Source organism: Ranitomeya imitator, chromosome 5, assembly GCF_032444005.1.
Source record: "Ranitomeya imitator isolate aRanImi1 chromosome 5, aRanImi1.pri, whole genome shotgun sequence".
Classification (NCBI taxonomy): domain Eukaryota; kingdom Metazoa; phylum Chordata; class Amphibia; order Anura; family Dendrobatidae; genus Ranitomeya; species Ranitomeya imitator.
The window spans coordinates 441,827,252-441,849,219 of record NC_091286.1 but is presented as its reverse complement, the minus strand read 5'-3'; the positions used below and the strand labels follow the sequence as shown (position 1 = coordinate 441,849,219).

At 40.6% G+C, this 21,968-nt stretch overlaps 1 protein-coding gene across 1 annotated transcript in view; it reads left to right on the top strand.

Annotated features, from left to right (window-relative positions):
• Positions 1-21,968, top strand: part of LOC138638125 (probable cation-transporting ATPase 13A4) — a 234,021-nt gene that overhangs the window by 194,478 nt on the left and 17,575 nt on the right. The window contains exons 23-26 of the mRNA XM_069727154.1: positions 37-146; positions 13,145-13,241; positions 14,080-14,152; positions 17,289-17,463. Of these exons, the coding sequence (XP_069583255.1) occupies positions 37-146; positions 13,145-13,241; positions 14,080-14,152; positions 17,289-17,463 (455 nt within the window). The remainder of the gene's footprint in view (positions 1-36; positions 147-13,144; positions 13,242-14,079; positions 14,153-17,288; positions 17,464-21,968) is intronic.

Genomic DNA, 21,968 nt, shown 5'->3' with positions numbered 1-21,968 from the left:
CAACTTTCTCAGTTAAACATTGTTGTATTTTTTCAGGCCTTAAAGGTGGCTCATGCTGGAATCTCTTTATCAGAACTGGAGGCCTCTGTAGCCTCGCCATTTACTTCAAAAATCCCCAATATTGAATGTGTGCCAAAACTGATCAAGTGAGTTTTACTAAAGTGAAGGCCTCTAATAACTATAGAAATTACCATTTAAGAAGGATTATCCCAAATTTTCTGTATTATTTTTGCAGCCACTGTTTTGAGCTATTAATAAAATTTAAACAATAGGCAAAATAGAGTTTTAGGTTAGCCAGTTCATATGTTTTCTAGTCTTATAGATATTAAATATTATTCTTTTTACCTTACCTTTACTGTGTGCAAACTTTAGTAATTTTAATTGAACCACAATGCAATTATTTTTTTTTCTCACCATGACGGGAGTTTTTTCCCCTTTTTTTTTAAAGAGCATACTCATAGCATTCATGTTATTCTGAGTCGCAAGATTGACAGAGGGGTATCACAGAACAAAAGTACTAGTAGATCATATATCTTATATATAATTACCAATCAGCTCTGTCACAGCTTCCAGCGATTGTGTCGCTACCACCATCCTGTGACAAAAAACACACATCTATCAGCGACAGTAGCACAGGGAGGTCAGCGGCGATGCAGCTGCTCATCTCCCAGCTGCTCACATCGGAACTACGCTGACCGCCATATTGGAACACCCAAGTTATGGGCATTCCGGTATGGCGGCCGGGATTCATATCCCCCACCAAGCTGTGCAGCACCGCTCATTGGCTGAGCGTCCCTGGTGCTCAGCCAATGAGCGGCACGTGATTCAAATCCCCTGAGTCAATGAGCGTTGCCACGCAGGATTTGAATCCCCTGCCAAGCCGTGCAACACAGCTCATTGGCTGAACGCCCCTGGCCACAGCCAATGAGCGGCGCGGGATTCAAATCCCCCGCCAAAGCCACGCAGCTCTGCTCATTGGTTGAGGCTTGGCGGAGGGATTCAAATCCCACATGGCACCACTCATTGGCTCAGCTGGTGGGGCGGGGGATTTCGTGCAAGATGAATGGAAAGGAGGATGTGATGGGGAAGAGACAAAAATGCATAAATGAATAAATAATACAAGGTGAAATATGAATAAATAATATAAATTTAAAAATATATATATGAAGAAATGTATAAGACCCTGGAAAAGATACATCAGGGATGAAATTCAGGGCAAGAATGGGACAAAAAAAGGAGTGGATTGGAGGGTGCGAGAATGTAAGTAAAGACAAAGTGGTAGTGAAGGGAATAAATGGATGGAATGGATAGGGTGGAGGAAAATAGGGAGTGAATGTGTAAGGTGATTATTTGTGAGGCGGGGGAGGGGGAGACGAGGGAACGGTGTGCACAGGACAACAGTGCCCAAGGGAGGATCTAAAATTCAGATTCATTAGACGATTGACATAACCTGATGTGGGCATAGCTGTTATAAGGGTGAACAACATGATTAATTAAATGGGAAGGGGAAATTTCTTGAAATCCAGAGGGAGGAAACAGCGTGTCTGGGAAACAAACTTAACAATGTTTGGTATGTCACTCATCCATGAACTCAAGAAGGTCTAGAAGGCCGAACAGGAACATTGTCCTTGGAACATCAGTTGTGGCTTGAAGGTAGCACCGGGTTAGGTGCTAGAGTTTTTTCTGGTATTCAGTGAATCAATCAACAATAAGGTCCAAAGGTTCCAGGAAATCAGAGGGGACTTCATAAATGGAACATCAATCATAACTTGCAAGTGACATCAGAGACTGCATTAACCTAAGAGCAAAATATATGATGGTAAGAGTGTGTATACTTTGAAGGAGGTAAAGCAGAGGGATGAAGGATAAAAGATAGATAAAAACACAGAAAAAACAAGTTAAAAACACCTAAAAAAAACCTGGTCCAAAAGGAAATGCAGTTACAAAAATGAATTGAAGCCAAAACTTTAATTGAGGCCACATGGAGTAATTTTGTTAAGACGGTATATCCATTTGCTTTCAAGTTGCGCTAAGGATTTACCCAGGTCTCCTCCACGTATGCCAAGATCAATTTGGTCAATTTCTTTAACCCCTTTACCCCCAAGGGTGGTTTGCACGTTAATGACCGGGCCAATTTTTACAATTCTGACCACTGTCCCTTTATCAGGTTATAACTCTGGAACGCTTCAACGGATCCCAGTGATTCTGACACTGTTATCTCATGACATATTGTATTTCATGATAGTGGTAAAAATTCTTTGATAGTACCTGCGTTTATTTGTGAAAAAAATGGAAATTTGGCAAAAATTATGAAAATTTTGCAATTTTCCAAATTTGAATTTTTATGCAATTAAATCACACAGATATGTCACACAAAATACTTAATAAGTAACATTTCCCACATGTCTACTTTACATCAGCACAATTTTGGAACCAAAATTTTTTTTGTTAGGGAGTTATAAGGGTTAAAATTTGACCAGCAATTTCTCATTTTTACAACACCATTTTTTTTTTAGGGACCACATCACATTTGAAGCCACTTTGAGGGATCTATATGATAGAAAATACCCCAAAGTGACACCATTCTAAAAACTGCACCCATCAAGGTGCTCAAAACCATATTCAATAAGTTTATTAACCCTTCTGGTGCTTCACAGGAATTTTTGGAATGTTTAAATAAAAATGAACATTTAACTTTTTTTCACAAAAAATGTACTTCAGCTCCAATTAGTTTTATTTTACCAAGGGTAACATGAGAAATGGACCCCAAAAGTTGTTGTACAATTTGTCCTGAGTACGCTGATACCCCATATGTGAGAGTAAACTACTGTTTGGGCGAAAGGGAGAGCTCGGAAGGGAAGGAGCGCCATTTAACTTTTTAATGCAAAATTGACAGGAATTGAGATGGGACGCCATGTTGCATTTGGAGAGCCACTGATGTGCCTAAACATTGAAACCCCCCGTAAGTGACACCATTTTGGAAAGTAGACCCCCTAAGGAACTTATCTGGATGTGTTTTGAGTGCTTTGAGCCACCAAGGGCTTCACAGAAGTTTATAATGCAGAGCCGTAAAAATAAAACAAAAATTTTTTCCCACAAAAATTATTTTTTTAGCCCCCAGTTTTGTATTTTCCCAAGGGTAACAGGAGAAATTGGACCCCAAAATATGTTGCCCAATTTGTCCTGAGTGCGATGATACACCATATGTGGGGGGGAACCACTGTTTGGGTGCATGGGAGGGCTCGGAAGGGAAGGAGCACCATTTGGAATGCAGGCTTAGATGGAATGGTCTGCAGGTGTCACATTGCGTTTGCAGAGCCCCTAATGTACCTAAACAGTAGAAACCCCCACAAGTGACACCATTTTGGAAACTAGACCCCCTAAGGAACTGAACTAGATGTGTTGTGAGAGCTTTGATTCCCCAAGTGTTTCACTACAATTTGTAACGCAGAGCCATGAAAAAAAAAAAACTTTCCCCAAAAAATTATTTTTTAGCCCCCAGTTTTGTATTTTCCCGGGAGTAAGAGGAGAAATTCAACCCCAAAAGTTGTTGTTCAATTTGTCCTGAGTACGCTGATACCCCATATGTGGGGGGAACCACCGTTTGGGCGCATGGGAGGGCTCGGAAGGGAAGGAGTGCCATTTGGAATGCAGACTTAGATGGAATGGTCTGCAGGCGTCACATTGCATTTGCAGAGCCCCTAATGTACCTAAACAGTAGAAACCCCCCACAAGTGACCCCATATTGGAAACTAGACCCCCCAAGGAACTTATCTAGATGTGTTGTGAGAACTTTGAACCCCCAAGTGTTTCACTACCGTTTATAACGCAGAGCCGTGAAAATAAAAAATCTTTTTTTTTCCCACAAAAATTATTTTTTAGCCCCCAGTTTTGTATTTTCCCAAGGGTAGCAGGAGAAATTGGACCCCAAATGTTGTTGTCCTATTTGTCCTGTGTACGCTGATACTGCATATGTTGGGGTAAACTCCTGTTTGGGCACACAGGAGAGCTCGGAAAGGAAGAAGCACTGTTTTACTTTTTCAACGCAGAATTGGCTGGAATTGAGATCGGACGCCAAGCCGCGTTTGGAGAGCCCCTGATGTGCCTAAACAGTGGAAACCCCCCAATTATAACTGAAACCCTAATCCAAACACACCCCTAACCCTAATCCCAACAGTAACCCTAACACACCCCTAACCCTAATCCCAACCCTATTCCCAACTGTAAATGTAATCTAAACACTAACCGTAACTTTAGCCCCAACCCTAACCCTAACTTTAGCCCCAAACCTAACCCTAAATTTTTCCCTAACTAAGGGGGTGATGAAGGGGGGTTTGATTTACTTTTATAGCAGGTTTTTTAGCGGATATTTGTGATTGGCAGCCGTCACACACTGAAAGACGCTTTTTATTGCAAAAAATACTTTTTGCGTTACCACATTTTGAGAGCTATAATTTTTCCATATTTTGGTCCACAGAGTCATTTGAGGTCTTGTTTTTTGCGGGAAGAGTTGACATTTTTATTGGTAACATTTTCGGGCACGTGACATTTTTTGATCGCTTTTTATTCCGATTTTTGTGAGGCAGAATGACCAAAAACCAGCTATTCATGAATTTCTTTTGGGGGAGGCGTCTATACCGTTCCGCGTTTGGTAAAATGGATAAAGCAGTTTTATTCTTCGGGTCAGTACGATTACAGCGACACCTCATTTATATCATTTTTTTATGTTTTGGCGCTTTTATACGATAAAAACTATTTTATAGAAAAAATAATTATTTTTGCATCGCTTTATTCTCAGGACTTTAACTTTTTAATTTTTTTGCTGATGATGCTGTATTGCGGCTCGTTTTTTGTGGGACAAGATGACGTTTTCAGCGGTACCATCGTTATATATATCTGTCTTTTTGATCGCGTGTTATTCCACTTTTTGTTCGGCGGTATGATAATAAAGCGTTATTTTTTGCCTCGTGTTTTTTTTTTCTTACGTTGTTTACTGAAGGGGTTAACTAGTGGGCCAGTTTTATATGTCGGGCCCTTACAGACGCGGCGATACTAAATATGTGTACATTTATTGTTTTTTTTTTATTTAGATAAAGAAATGTATTTATGGGAATAATAATTTTTTTTCATTATTTAGGAATATTTTTTTTTATTTTTTTTTACACATTTGGAAAACATTTTTTTAACTTTTTTACATTTCCCCAGGGAGGACATCACAGATCGGTGATCTGACAGTTTGCATAGCACTCTGTCAGATCACCGATCTGACTTACAGCACTGCAGGCTTCACAGTGCCTGCTCTGAGGTAGGGAGACCCTCGCAGCAATGCGATCACATCGCGTTGCTGCGGGGGGCTCAGGGAAGCCCGCAGGGAGCCCCCTCCCTGCGCGATGCTTCCCTGTACCGCCGACACATCACGATCATGTTTGATCGCGGTGTGACGGGGGTTAATGTGCTGGGAGTGGTCCGTGACATAGTGTCGGATGTCAGCTGTGATCATGTATGAAGTACTATCCCGTCGGTGGTCATAGGGGCCCACCCCACCTCGACGGGATAGTACGTCTAATGTCAGAAAGGGGTTAAAAAAAGGCCTTTAGGATTACAATCATGGTGAATTTTAAAAAATGGTGTGATAGAGTTTTCAGAAGTGAATGATCATTGATGGTTTTGGCTTTTTCAATGTCGCGAATGTGTTCACGTATACGGATTTTAACTTCCTGAGTAGTTAGACCAATGTATATTAAATTACATGTGGCGTGGTATATGACACCCTGTGAGGAATAAGTAAGATGTTTTCTAATATTAAAATTTCTTGATCCATCAAAATTGGTAAAATATTGGTAAAAATTGGTAAAATAATATGTTTTTCTCATATTTATGCACACTTTGCAGATCCCACATGGGAAAAAGCCATGTTGTGGAGATTTATGTCCCAGTTTTGGAATTGGATCATAGTGGCTGTGTACTAATAAATTGCGAAGATTACGGTTCCTTCTTGCCACCATGGAGGGAAAAGAAGGAAGAATTTTCTGTAATGTAGGATCAGCCAGGAGGATATTCCAATGCTATTTAAAGATTAGTTTTATTTCATCCCATTGATTGTTATAGGTGGAAATATTTCTATCTGTTAATTTTCTGTACTTTTATTGGTAGCTGTATAGAAGAGATGCTCCCTAGAAGTTTTTTTGACCCTCCTGTATCGATTTTTTATGCTACGCTTGCTGTATCCGCGGTTAAGAAATCTTTTTGTGAGGTCGGCTGTCTGTTCTTCAAAGTCTTGGTCATCCGAAGAGATTCACCTGGCTCTTAGAAACTGGCCTATCAGTATTTCTTTAATTATTTCTGGAGGGTGAGAAGAGGTAGCATGTAATAAAGAATTAGTAGCTGTAGGTTTTCTGTATAGATGGGTGCTGATTATACCATTGGTAGACACGCTGATTTTGAGATCTAGGAATTCCAGTTCCCTCCCGGATTTTGTATGTTAAGAAGATATTCAAATTATTCTTGTTAATTTACATACAACACCGGAGTGACCACAAAATAAGTGGTCAACTCAATGAAGCTCACCAATCAAAGAGTCATTAAAATATAACCTTTATTTAAGAGTATATAAAAGATCCAAGTAGCCATATATCAAAATTTTTACAAACAATGACCCCATATCAGAGGGGGACATCCACCCACAAGCCAGCACCCATGTATAAAATTAAATAAAACAGTCTATTATAGAACTGCCAAGAAAGGCTAATTCATCTATAAAGCCCAGGTTAAAACACCTAATACACATAAGCATACTCTAACTGTGCCCATCGGAGCTCTATTATAATGAGCGCAAAAAAACTTCATCCCAAAAATGCTAAACAGACGGGAACCATAACGAGTGCCAGGGAATCGACGTAATGAAAACCCAGGGTAATATAATTAGCAGCCCATATCTTACCAGGTAAGTGCCCGTATAGTGGATGTCCTCCTCCGGCGCCCCGACGCGCGTTTCGCCCTCTGCTTATTCCGGGGGCGTGACTATAGAGGTGAGGAGGGTCCATTTAACTAAAGTCGTGTTAATTTAGTCATCAAGGCTTGGAGACTATCCACTGAGACCACTCACACAAACCACATCTCATCAATATATCGCATACATCCTAGTACGGATTTTATTTCTGCGATAAAACATACAGTACATACAACATACATTACCTACCACATACAGTACATACAGTACATATAACATACAGTACATACAGTGCATATAACATACAGTACATACAACATACAGTACATACAGCCTACAGTGCATACAGTACATACAGTCCAGCAACATACAGTACATATAACATACAGTACATATACACAACATAGTAACATAGTTAGTAAGGCCGAAAAAAGACATTTGTCCATCCAGTTCAGCCTATATTCCATCATAATAAATCCCCAGATCTACGTCCTTCTACAGAACCTAATAATTGTATGATACAATATTGTTCTGCTCCAGGAAGACATCCAGGCCTCTCTTGAACCCCTCGACTGAGTTCGCCATCACCACCTCCTCAGGCAAGCAATTCCAGATTCTCACTGCCCTAACAGTAAAGAATCCTCTTCTATGTTGGTGGAAAAACCTTCTCTCCTCCAGACGCAAAGAATGCCCCCTTGTGCCCGTCACCTTCCTTGGTATAAACAGATCCTCAGCGAGATATTTGTATTGTCCCCTTATATACTTATATATGGTTATTAGATCGCCCCTCAGTCGTCTTTTTTCTAGACTAAATAATCCTAATTTCGCTAATCTATCTGGGTATTGTAGTTCTCCCATCCCCTTTATTAATTTTGTTGCCCTCCTTTGTACTCTCTCTAGTTCCATTATATCCTTCCTGAGCACCGGTGCCCAAAACTGGACACAGTACTCCATGTGCGGTCTAACTAGGGATTTGTACAGAGGCAGTATAATGCTCTCATCATGTGTATCCAGACCTCTTTTAATGCACCCCATGATCCTGTTTGCCTTGGCAGCTGCTGCCTGGCACTGGCTGCTCCAGGTAAGTTTATCATTAACTAGGATCCCCAAGTCCTTCTCCCTGTCAGATTTACCCAGTGGTTTCCCATTCAGTGTGTAATGGTGATATTGATTCCTTCTTCCCATGTGTATAACCTTACATTTATCATTGTTAAACCTCATCTGCCACCTTTCAGCCCAAGTTTCCAACTTATCCAGATCCATCTGTAGCAGAATACTATCTTCTCTTGTATTAACTGCTTTACATAGTTTTGTATCATCTGCAAATATCGATATTTTACTGTGTAAACCTTCTACCAGATCATTAATGAATATGTTGAAGAGAACAGGTCCCAATACTGACCCCTGCGGTACCCCACTGGTCACAGCGACCCAGTTAGAGACTATACCATTTATAACCACCCTCTGCTTTCTATCACTTAGCCAGTTACTAACCCATTTACACACATTTTCCCCCAGACCAAGCATTCTCATTTTGTGTACCAACCTCTTGTGCGGCACGGTATCAAACGCTTTGGAAAAATCGAGATATACCACGTCCAATGACTCACCGTGGTCCAGCCTATAGCTTACCTCTTCATAAAAACTGATTAGATTGGTTTGACAGGAGCGATTTCTCATAAACCCATGCTGATATGGAGTTAAACAGTTATTCTCATTGATATAATCCAGAATAACATCCCTCAGAAACCCTTCAAATATTTTACCAACAATAGAGGTTAGACTTACTGGCCTATAATTTCCAGGTTCACTTTTGGAGCCCTTTTTGAATATTGGCACCACATTTGCTATGCGCCAGTCCTGCGGAACAGACCCTGTCGCTATAGAGTCCCTAAAAATAAGAAATAATGGTTTATCTATTACATTACTTAGTTCTCTTAGTACTCGTGGGTGTATGCCATCCGGACCCGGAGATTTATCTATTTTAATCTTATTTAGCCGGTTTCGCACCTCTTCTTGGGTTAGATTGGTGACCCTTAATATAGGGTTTTCATTGTTTCTTGGGATTTCACCTAGCATTTCATTTTCCACCGTGAATACCGTGGAGAAGAAGGTGTTTAATATGTTAGCTTTTTCCTCGTCATCTACAACCATTCTTTCCTCACTATTTTTTAAGGGGCCTACATTTTCAGTTTTTATTCTTTTACTATTGATATAGTTGAAGAACAGTTTGGGATTAGTTTTACTCTCCTTAGCAATGTGCTTCTCTGTTTCCTTTTTGGCAGCTTTAATTAGTTTTTTAGATAAAGTATTTTTCTCCCTATAGTTTTTTAGAGCTTCAGCGGTGCCATCCTGCTTTAGTAGTGCAAATGCTTTCTTTTTACTGTTAATTGCCTGTCTTACTTCTTTGTTTAGCCACATTGGGTTTTTCCTATTTCTAGTCCTTTTATTCCCACAAGGTATAAACCGCTTACACTGCCTATTTAGGATGTTCTTAAACATTTCCCATTTATTATCTGTATTCTTATTTCTGAGGATATTGTCCCAGTCTACCAGATTAAGGGCATCTCTAAGCTGGTCAAACTTTGCCTTCCTAAAGTTCAGTGTTTTTGTGACTCCCTGACAAGTCCCCCTAGTGAAAGACAGGTGAAACTGTACAATATTGTGGTCGCTATTTCCTAGATGCCCAACCACCTGCAGATTTGTTATTCTGTCAGGTCTATTAGATAGTATTAGGTCTAAAAGTGCTCCTCCTCTGGTTGGATTCTGCACCAATTGTGAAAGATAATTTTTCTTGGTTATTAGCAGAAACCTGTTGCCTTTATGGGTTTCACAGGTTTCTGTTTCCCAGTTAATATCCGGGTAGTTAAAGTCCCCCATAACCAGGACCTCATTATGGGTTGCAGCTTCATCTATCTGCTTTAGAAGTAGACTTTCCATGGTTTCTGTTATATTTGGGGGTTTGTAACAGACCCCAATGAGAATTTTGTTACCATTTTTCCCTCCATGAATTTCGACCCATATGGACTCGACATCTTCATTTCCTTCGCTAATATCCTCCCTTAAAGTGGACTTTAGACAAGACTTTACATAGAGACAAACCCCTCCTCCTCTCCGATTTTTACGATCCTTTCTAAACAGACTGTAACCCTGTAAGTTAACTGCCCAGTCATAGCTTTCATCTAACCATGTCTCGGTTATTCCCACTATGTCAAAGTTACCTGTAGATATTTCTGCTTCTAGTTCTTCCATCTTGTTTGTCAGGCTTCTGGCGTTTGCGAGCATGCAGTTTAGAGGATTTTGTTTTGTTCCAATCTCCTCGCTGTGGATTGTTTTAGAAATGTTCTTACCTCCCTTCTGAGTATGTTTTCCTGGGTCTTCTTTGTTCAAGTCTAATGTTTTTCTTCCCGTCCCCTCTTCTTCTAGTTTAACGCCCTCCTGATGAGTGTAGCGAGTCTTCTGGCGAATGTGTGTTTCCCAGGTTTGTTGAGGTGTAGTCCGTCTCTGGCGAGGAGTCCATCGTACAAGTAATTCACACCGTGGTCCAGGAATCCGAATCCTTGTTGTCTGCACCATCGTCTTAGCCAGTTGTTTGCATCAAGGATCCTGTTCCATCTCCTGGTGCCATGCCCGTCTACTGGAAGGATAGAAGAAAAAACTACCTGTGCATCCAGTTCCTTTACTTTCTTCTCCAACTCTTCAAAGTCCTTGCAGATTGTCGGTAGGTCCTTCCTTGCCGTGTCATTGGTGCCAACATGTATCAGAAGAAATGGGTGGACGTCCTTGGAGCTGAAGAGCTTTGGTATCCTATCGGTCACATCCTTGATCATCGCACCTGGAAGGCAGCATACTTCTCTTGCGGTTATGTCCGGTCTGCAGATGGCTGCTTCTGTGCCTCTCAGTAGTGAGTCTCCCACCACCACCACTCTTCGTTGCTTCTTGGCTGTACTTTTTGCTGTCACTTGTTGCTGTGTGCCCTTTTCTTTTTTGCTTGCTGGTATTGCTTCATCCTTAGGTGTGCCATCTTCATCCTCTACAAAGATTTGATATCGGTTCTTGTGTGGTTGGTGATTTCTCCATGGTCTTCTTGCTTCTTTTGGTCACATGCTTCCACTCATCTGCTTTTGGAGGTTCTCTGAAACTTTTTTCACCTTCTGTGACCAGTAGAGATGCTTCTGTTCTGTCTAGAAAGTCTTCATTCTCTTTGATGAGTTTCAAAGTTGCTATTCTTTCTTCCAGACCCCGCACCTTTTCTTCTAAAAGGGCCACTAGTCTACACTTCTGACAGGTGAAATTTGATTCTTCTTCTGGTCGATCTGTAAACATGTAGCACATGCTGCAGCTCACCATGTAGGTTGTCACATCTGCCATGTTGCTCCTAGATCCTGCTGACTTGCTGTGTGTTTTCCTTCTTGTGTAATCTACTCAGCCAAGCTCTCTTGCAATAATGTCCTACAGGCAAAAATTCGCGCGCCGTAAGGCACGCGGTTTGGTGATGCTTTCCAAGCAGCTGGTCCCGGCTGTACCCAACGATCTTCTAGCTTAGGGAGACTCCTTGCTTTTCCCAGAAGGCTCCTGGAATATGCAAATTAGCCTCCTCTAGCCTGAATCCCTGGTTTGGTGATGCTTTCTAAGCAGCTGGTCCCGGCTGTACCCAACGATCTTCTAGCTTAGGGAGACTCCTTGCTTTTCCCAGAAGGCTCCTGGAATATGCAAATTAGCCTCCTCTAGCTTGAATCCCTGGTTTGGTGATGCTTTCCAAGCAGCTGGTCCCGGCTGTACCCAACGATCTTCTAGCTTAGGGAGACTCCTTGCTTTTCCCAGAAGGCTCCTGGAATATGCAAATTAGCCTCCTCTAGCTTGAATCCCTGGTTATCTGAATATCCTTTCTTGAATATCCTAGCTTGAATCCCTGAATATCCCAACACATATAGTACATACAACATACAGTACATACTCACCAATAACCTTGATCCCGAAGCCATTGATCACCTGTAAAAAATATTAAAATAATAAACAAACAATATACTCCCTGATCCGCAGAAATCCAATTAATACGAGTGTCCCACGACGATCTCCCGTGGAGAGCTGCTGCATCAGATGATGCGACCGCTCTCCAGGGGCATCGGTTATACAATGACGGAAGGTATCCTTCCGCACTGTATCCCTCCGCTGCTGTGAGTGTAGTTTATACTCTCACTTGTGGCACTGCTGTGTCGGAAAATACCTACAAAGCTTTGCCATAAAGTGAGAGCCTGAACTCAGGTAACCTCTTCAGTGATGCACTGCAGGAGCCATTGTCTCCTGTCAGCTCATCACTGGGAGGCCCTATAGAGCAGTGCCATCACCAGATGTCACTGTTCTATAGGGGAGATCATCTTGGGACATTTGTTAATATTTGGATTACAGCAGAAAGGGAGTATATGGTTGGTTTATTATTTTTAATATTTTGCAGGCGATCGAGGGCATCGCAGGATTTAGGCATGTTTTTAAGTATGGTGAAATTAAGAATATTAAAATACTAGCGGGTGGCTCAGCCAATGAGCGGTGCCGCGTGACTTTGGTGCAGCATTCAAATCCCCCGCCAAAGTCGTGCAGCACTGCTCATTTGCTGAGCCGCCCCTGGCCATGTGGCTTTGACAGGGGATTTAAATCCCGTGCGGCACTGCTCATTGTCTCAGCTGGCAGGGGATTTGAATCCAGCACCGCTCATTGGCTCAGCCTGAGGCAGCTCAGTCGAAAAGCGGTACCGTGCGGCTTTGGCAGGGAATTTGAATCTCACGCCGCTCAAAGCCGCGCGGCAAAGCTCATTGGCTGAGCTGCCGCCGGCTGAGCCAATGTGCCGTGAGGGATTAAAATCCCCCGCCAAAGCCGCGTGGCACCGCTCATTGGCTCAGCCGGCGGGATGGGGGATTTGAATCCCGTGCCGCTCATTGGCTGAGCACCAGGGGGATGTTCATTTCACCGCACTCCCGATGCAATAGCATCGTGCCTATTTCTAGTAATATATAAATTAGCAACTATTATCTACAATACGCTTTTCATTCTGGTAAAACACCACTAGTTATCTTCAAGATAAAAATGTTTATTACCTTCAAGATAAAAGTATAGCAATTTGTTAATTGGTAAATAAAAATTAATAAAAGATGTCACTTATTTCTATTTAATTAGGTATTTATTTATTTTCCTTTTCAGAGAAGGAAGAAACTGCCTTGTAACATCATTCTGCGTGTTCAAGTATATAGCGATGTATGCTATCATTGAATTCATATGTTTGCTGATTCTGTTTTGGGTACGATCATATATTATATGTTAAATTCATGCCATCTTTATTGGTTGTAGATTAATATAAGCCTTTTCAAGTTTGCCTTTAAATACCTAGTGTTATTGTAACATCTGCTAGTGATTTCATATTGTTAGTAGTGGTGCTATCATTATTACTACTGCTTTACTATTACGGTTTCTACTTTTGTGGTATTTACAAGCATGTATTGCAACTTTGTTATGGAATTTAGTAGAAGCTACAAAAAATTGTTTTATAAAAGACAATTCTGCTTGGCACAATTTTACCACTTCGAACAAAATGTCATACCTGTAGCCAATCAGTGACAGCTGATTGGCTGCAGTGGTCGTACAACATCACCAATTGGAAGAGGAAGTGAGGAGACAGGACGTAGAGAAATGAAGAAATATAAATAGGAGGTTTTTTTTTCTTTCTTCTTTTTATAAGCCTACCATGTCAATGCTACATTTATTCTCTGTAGGATTGTTGGAGAGCTGACTAGAGTTTGGCCTTTCCCAACAGTCCCATTAATAAAAAAGAATGATTGGAGCATATACAGTCGACAAGTTATCATTTTCAATATAGTGAATAAGTCTTTAACATTTCTGCTACTTTTCTAACTAGAACAACACTGGGCCCTTATATGAGAGCTTCAACAATAGGGCATGCACACTGGGTATATTATACCTAAAAACTAACATTGTAGATGTGTAACTTACATTTTAGAGTTCTGCATAATGATATTACAGGTTGCATAATAATATTGCCTCCTCATTTTGGATTTTTTTTTTTTTTGTTCTCGTTTTGCATGAAAAGTTAATACCTTTTACTTTCTCTTTTTATGTAGAAGCAAAAGGTTCTTGGAGTCCGTCATTATCTCATGCAAGATGTGGCTATCACCATTGCCGTCACTTTAACAAGTAAGTAGGCTTAAGGAAATTATGAAAAATGAGTGTATGTACATGAATTATTATAATTTCATTTTCATTAGCTTTACCATAAAGTATATGTTCAAACATTTCTTATCCACTTTAATAAAATAATGTATAATAGCTATAAACATATGTTCTACAGTCATCTTTTTTACATAAATTTAATATCTTTATTGTATATCTAGGTATCTTAATTTCTGTGGATAAAAGTGAGCTTTTTTAATAATGATTACTGATATTAGTAATGAGAGAATCTGCCTAAATTAGATTAGATGTGAAAACAAACATTTATTATGATCTGAGGTCACTCAGACCACAAAGCATAAAAGACATAGGGTTAAAAGAACATTAGTACAATACCTCTTCTTGGCCTTCACTTGTCCCAATGCACAGCGTTTTGATCCAGTCACTCATCAGGGCTTTTTGGGCTCTGGCACTAATCAGGCTTCGTGACATTTTGATGTTGTATGATGCCAAGTCAAAGAGTTGAGGCCTAATCAGGGCCGTAGCTGCAGAAGAGTCCCGAGGAGTGACTAGAACCAGAGGGAGCTTCACAGTAGGACAGGTGAAGGCATGAAAGAGGTATATTTATTTTTTTAAACATTCCTAACCCTACAACTAATCTAACAAAAGGGCGACTAATGTTTTTGAAACTAACGCTAATTCCATTTTTTTAATCAATTCTTTCATCTTTATTTGTAACTAGCTGAAGAGCCCGGCGTTGCCTGGGCATAGTAAATATCTGTGGTTAGTTATAGCACGTCACGTCTCTTATTTTTCCATCCCGCCTCTCATTTTCCCAATCACATCTCTCATTTTCTCCCTCACATCTCTCATTTTCTCCCTCACTCCTCTCATTCCCCCCTAACACTTGTCATTTCAACCTCACATCTGTCATTTTCTGATCACTCCATTATTTTTCCTCACTCCTCTCATTTTGCACTCACACCTTTTCATTTTCACCTCACACCTCTCATTTTCACCTCATCACCTCAGTATATACATGTTTGTCATCTCCCTTATATATAGTATACATCTGTATGTCATCTCCTGTATATAGTATATACCTGTATGTCATCTCCCCTGTATATATTATATACCTGCTGTGTGTCATCTCCCCTATATATAGTATATACCTGAATGTCATCTCCTTCTATATATAGTATATACCTGTATGTCATCTCCTCCTGTATATAGTATATACCTGTGTCATCTCCCCTGTATATAGTATATATCTGTGTGTCATCTCCTCCTGTATATAGTATATACCTGCATGTCATCTTCTATATATAGCATATACCTGTATGTCATCTCCTCCTGTATATAGTATATACCTGTAGGTCATCTGCTCCTGTATATAGTATATACCTGTGTGTCATCTCCTCCTGTATATAGTATATACCAGTATGTCATCTCCTCCTGTATATATATGTACCTGTATGTCATCTCCTCCTCTATATAGTATATACCTGTGTGTCATCTCTCCTGTATATAGTATATACCTGTGTGTCATCTCCTCCTGTATTAGACCTCGTTCACACGTTATTTGCTCAGTATTTTTACCTCAGTATTTGTAAGCTAAATTGGCAGCCTGATAAATCCCCAGCCAGCAGGAAGCCCTCCCCCTGGCAGTATATATTAGCTCACACATACACATAATAGACAGGTCATGTGACTGACAGCTGCCGTATTTCCTTTATGGTACATTTGTTGTAGTTTGTCTGCTTATTAATCAGATTTTTATTTTTGAAGAATAAGACCAGACTTGTGTGTGTTTTAGGGCGAGTTTCGTTTGTCAAGTTGTGTGTGTTGAGTTGCGTGTGGCGACATGTATGTAGCGACTTTTGTGAGATGAGTTGTGTGTGGCAACATGCGTGTAGCAACTTTTTGTGTGTCGAGTTGCATGTGACAGGTTAGTGTAGCAACTTGTGTGCAGCAAGTTTTGCGCATGGCGAGTTTTGCACGTGGCGAGTTTTGTGTGGTGCCTTTTGAGTATGTGCAAGTTTTGTGTGAAGAAATTTTGCATGTGTTGCAACTTTTGTGCATGTGGCAATTTTTCCGCATGTGCAAGTTTTGCGTGTGGCGAGTTTTCCATGAGGTGAGTTTTGCACTTGTGGTGAGTTTTGCAAGAGCCTAGTTTTTGCATGTAGCGAGTTCTGCGCGTGGCGAGTTTTGAGCGGCGACTTTTGTGTTTCGACTTTTATGTGGCGAGGTTGGAGAATGTGTGGTGAAATGTGTGCTGATGGTGATATGTGTTCAAGCACGTGGTAGTGTGTGGCGCATTTTGTGTGTGTGTTCATATCCCCGTGTGTGGTGAGTATCCCATGTCGGGGCCCCACCTTAGCAACTGTACGGTATATACTCTTTGGCGCCATCGCTCTCATTCTTTAAGTCCCCCTTGTTCACATCTGGCAGCTGTCAATTTGCCTCCAACACTTTTCCTTTCATTTTTTCCCATTATGTAGATAGGGGCAAAATTGTTTGGTGAATTGGAATGCGCGGGGTTAAAATTTCACCTCACAACATAGCCTATGACGCTCTCGGGGTCCAGACGTGTGACTGTGCAAAATTTTGTGGCTGTAGCTTTAATGCCTCCAACACTTTTCCTTTCACTTTTTTCCCCATTATGTGGATAGGGGCAAAATTGTTTGGTGAATTGGAACGCGCGGGGTTAAAATTTCACCTCACAATATAGCCTATGACGCTCTCGGGGTCCAGACGTGTGACTGTGCAAAATTTTGTGGCTGTAGCTTCAACGCCTCCAACACTTTTCCTTTCACTTTTTTCCCCATTATGTAAATAGGGGCAAAATTGTTTGGTGAATTGGAACGCGCGGGGTTAAGATTTCACCTCACAATATAGCCTATGACGCTCTCGGGGTCCAGACGTGTGACTGTGCAAAATTTTGTGGCTGTAGCTGCGACGGTGCAGATGCCAATCCCGGACATACATACACACATACACACATTCAGCTTTATATAGTAGATATTTTGAATTTTCTGTATGCCTCAAAAGTCTAGGTCTATTACTTCTATGCCATATCACAGTAGAATGTTGATGGAAATTTGTGTGACACTAATTAAATTGTGCTGTCATTTACTTATTGGATAATATTCTTTTTCAGTGAGTTTTACTGGCCCAGCTCTGAAATTGGCTCCTTATCGGCCTTCTGGACAGCTCATTTCTCCACCTTTGTTATTGTCAATTGTTCTGCACACCATCTTTAGTTTGATTGTGCAAATAATTGCTTTCACAGTGGTTCAGATGCAGCCGTTTTATGACGATTATGATGTTTTCAGGTAAATTTATATTACCTCTATCTATAGATGGCGATATAGGATGGCACTGATTGTGTTAACATTTATTATATGCTAAATTAAAATGACACCAGAACAAGCTGAACATTAAATTTGTAGAAAAATGTAATCTTTCACTAACAATTATGCAATTGTAATTTTGTCCAGTAGGAATTTAGTTGCGGGTAGGTGGCTACCCTGTAAATCAATGGAACATGAAACAGAACCCCTGTAAGGAGAGATTGTCTAATACCTTTTAAAAAAGATAAAAAAAAAATATGAAACAAGGTTTAGATGACTACTATAAACAGTCTATAATAATATTGCTAGCAAGTAAGAATAATTTGGGGTACAATCTGTGTCAATGGGACGGGGGTGTAAGCAGATGAGAATGGGTCCCATGACACATATGAGTAACTTCACTGCACACTCCCAAAATTGTGCAAATAAAATTATCTTTATTTCATAATACCACAGGGTGAATGAAAAATAATTCAGTTACATAAGTGAATAAATAAGATGCTTTGAGTTTCCCAACACTGCACAGTGTCTCTCTCTTGACATCAGAGCAGCCACATTCAACCCCAAGTTTCTTCAATTTCAAAAATGCAACATCGTGACAAAGATTCAGGAGAGTCGAAACATCGAACAGTACTGAATTAATTTTCAAAAACCCTTTGGAATTGTAAAATAAAGATTCTTTTAGTTGCAGCATTTTGGAGTGTGCAGTGAAGTTACATAGCACACATTGTTAATAAAATTATTTACTGCACTTGTCAAAAGTTTGGACACACCTGCTCATCCAGTGGTTTTCTGTGTTCTTAATTGAAATGTGCACATTGTAGATACAGACTGAAGGCTTCACAGTGGACCCCATAGATGTAGAAACCATCTGCTCATCTTTTCTACATCTCACAAAGACAAAGCAGTTGGTATCAAAAATCTCAAATTTTGACTCATCAGACCACAGTACAAATTTCCAGTTATCTAATGTCTAGTTTTGGTGTGGCTTGTCTCTTCTTGTTTGTGGTCCTCACTAGTGGTTTCTTTGCAGCAATTTGACCATAAAAGCCTTCTTCTCGTAGTCTCCTCTGGACAGTTGATGTTAAGTGTTTGCTACTTGATGTCTGTGCATCATTTATGATGGCCTGTATCTGTAGTGTTGTAAATTTGCATTTTCTAAAGCTGGAACCCCTGACGAACTGATCTGCCACAACAAAATTAATTATTGGTCTTCTTTGTGGTTTTACTGCTTTCAGTCTGAATCTACAGGATGCACATAACAATATATTTGTAAACTTTACAGTGGAAACATTTAGGCAGGTGTCATTAAGAACAATCTTTAGTGTAAATAAGAACAAGGAAATCTGAAAGTGATGATATGACCCTCACAGAGCTCTGATCTCAAAATCATAAAGTCTGTATTTATTACAGAAGGATTTTCTCAAGCCTCAATTGAAAATTCAAAAAAAGCTATAGTGTGTTTATTTTATACTTCACTATTAAAGTACCCTCAGGACTAGAAGGAGTATGGCTAGGAGAGTCTCCCTTAGAAATAAAACATAACCTGTAATTGATTAGTCTTAAAATGATTACTCCAGACACAACATAGAAAAAAGTGACTCAAATTACAGTAAACATATATAAAGTGCTAGTGCTCAACCAGTGCTCATTAAAAATGGTTTGGTCTCACCCAGATGAATTTTGTTTGTAGCAGGTTCACATGAAACAGGAGCAATGAGTGTATATACAGGGGGAATTCATCAGGGAAGCAGAATTATAACATTAGTAGTGGGAAAAGAGTGTGTACATGGATCCTGCAGTGGCGGGAGAACAGTGTCTCAGGTATGACCGTTCATGTCACAACCCATTGGAGGTAAATGGTACAAGTGAGCCCTATAACTGAGCTCCTTTAAATAGAGGCGTGCAAAGCTTCGCTTCTCCTCAGCATATGACGTCACCTCTCATTCTCCGGTCTCCTGTGGAGACACCGGATGACTCCATGATTGCTAGGAGCTCCGGAGGCGGGGTCACAAGCTTGTCCGATGGATACGAGGTGTGGCATTATGTGGTTCAACGTGTGGAGCGCAGGCCACCTGGAAGCGTCCGCGCCATGTAGGCTACATCACATCTGATTGTTGTCTCCACGTGATGCTCACATCTCCATAGTAATGTAAGTTTGTCCACTTATTCGCAGTTATTGGACTGTTTCGGTGACTTATATCCAGCTATGAATCAGGGGTGTTCCCATCCATCAATATGGTGGTTCCTTTTTTCATCTTAGTCGACAATGCTGCACTCAATTCTGGAGAGCGACTCCCACATATCACCCAGGGTCAGTGGACTCATATATATTTATGCTACGTAAGGTTACCAAGTACATATAATAGTTTTTTTTTTCCTTTTCCATTCCTTTTCCTCTCATTCTTCTCTTCCCATTTAAAGGGACACTGTCACCTGAATTTGGAGGGAACAATCTTCAGCCATGGAGGCGGGGTTTTTGGGTGTTTGATTCACCCTTTCCTTACGCGCTGGCTGCATGCTGGCTGCAATATTGGATTGAAGTTTATTCTCTGTCCTCCATAGTACACGCCTGAGCAAGGCAAGATTGCTTTGTGCAGGCGTGTACTATGGAGGACAGAGAATGAACTTCAATCCAATATTGCAGCCAGCATGCAGCCAGCGGGTAAGGAAAGGGTGAATCAAACACCCCAAAACCCCGCCTCCATGGCTGAAGATTGTTCTCTCCAAATTCAGGTGACAGTGTCCCTTTAAAGAGGAAGATAATAAATGCAGAAGTAGCGTGCCTATCTAACTGCACCAAAGTCTTCCAATATCAATAAATGGGTATAAAAGGTCCAGAGTTCAATTATTTAAATTCCCTGTGAACTATCTGAAGTGGCTATCCCGTAATGGGGATTTTGAGTCTAAAATACAGGGGATTAAATAAAGGAGAGTGGTTAGTAGCCATATTCTCCATGATGTACATTAGGTCATAATAGACCCATAATTAATGTTTTTACAGGAGACCCCCTGAGGCAAGTATCAGAAACAGAACCATTAAGAGATATTTCACACATAATTATTTGCATGGTAGCAAAAATAAGAAGACTAAAATTAGAGGTTGATCTTGACGCGATTGTCCATATTTAGTAACAAAATTATTATGGACACGAATAAGGTTAATCAAGTGGGAAATAGGAACCTATCACGATTGTCTACATCTACATTGTGGCTAAAAGGGCCCAAGAGGGAAATTACTCATGACATTCTACATTACGTAATGATGAAAAAATAGACTTGGTCCGGCCCGAGAGAGTATAACTAGGAAAAAGAACAGAGGGGTGGAGCATATATTAATCAAGATGGGGGAAGAGGGTGTCCAATTGTAACTCTGATACAAGTGTAAAACGTTTCATCTCACAAAAAGCATCTGTAGTTTAACTGTTCGTTCAGACCCCGAGGGTAGCAGGTGTCCAGCTGAAATATCCACCTCGCATCCTTCTGCAAAATCATTGTATCAAAATCCCCTTCCCTAATCGGTGTTTTAACTTTGTCGATACCCATAAACCGTAACAACCTCACATCACCCCCATGGGATCCATTAATATGTTTAGCGAGTGGTGTGTCCCTCTTGTTCTGAATATCCCCATATGATCCCCCACCCTCCTTCTGATGGTTTTGACTATGTAAGTCATACCACACTCACATGTATCTCTGTATATGACTTCCTTGGTCTTCCAGCTTATAAAGTCCTTAATTTTGAAAGCTTCACCTGTGTTTTCATTGTGAAACTCTTTTGCCACCCAAATGGAGTCACACGCCACACAGGCACCACATTTAAAACATCCCCCAGGTTTTTAGGGCAACCAGGATTCCTTTTGGGGAGAACTGAAATGGCTATGTACCATCCGGTCTTCCAATGTTTTGCATCTCCTGTAGGTAATTTGCGATACATCCCCCACAAGATCCCTGATGTCATTACCCATCCTCAAAATATCAAAATGTTTCTTAAGGATTTGTTTCACAAAAGGTGCCTCCTTATCAAAAGCGCAAATAAGTCTTATCCATTTGTCTGTCATTGGAGTGTTTTCACGTGCTGTAAGTAATGTTCCCCTCACCTGTCTACTCGCATGATGAAAAGCCTCCCTCAGCACCCTGTCAGGGTAACCCTTTGAGAGGAATCTGTCTCAGGTCATCTTCTTTGTCCTTGAAGTCCCTCCCATTCAAACAGTTGCATCTTAACCTTTAGATTGTGAGCCCCATCGGGGACAGTGATGATAATGTGTGCAAAACTGTAAAGCGCTGCGTAATATGTTAGCGCTATATAAAAATAAAGATTATTATTAAAGATCATTACTGTCCTTTTGGTATGCCTTTTTTCTGTGAATAAGGGTGATGACTCTCCCATCTTATCAACTAGTTGGTGGAAGTTTGTTTACGATAGATGGTAGTTTCCAAACTATCCCCCCCTCCTCGACTTTGCGATCATAACATCCAAAAATTGG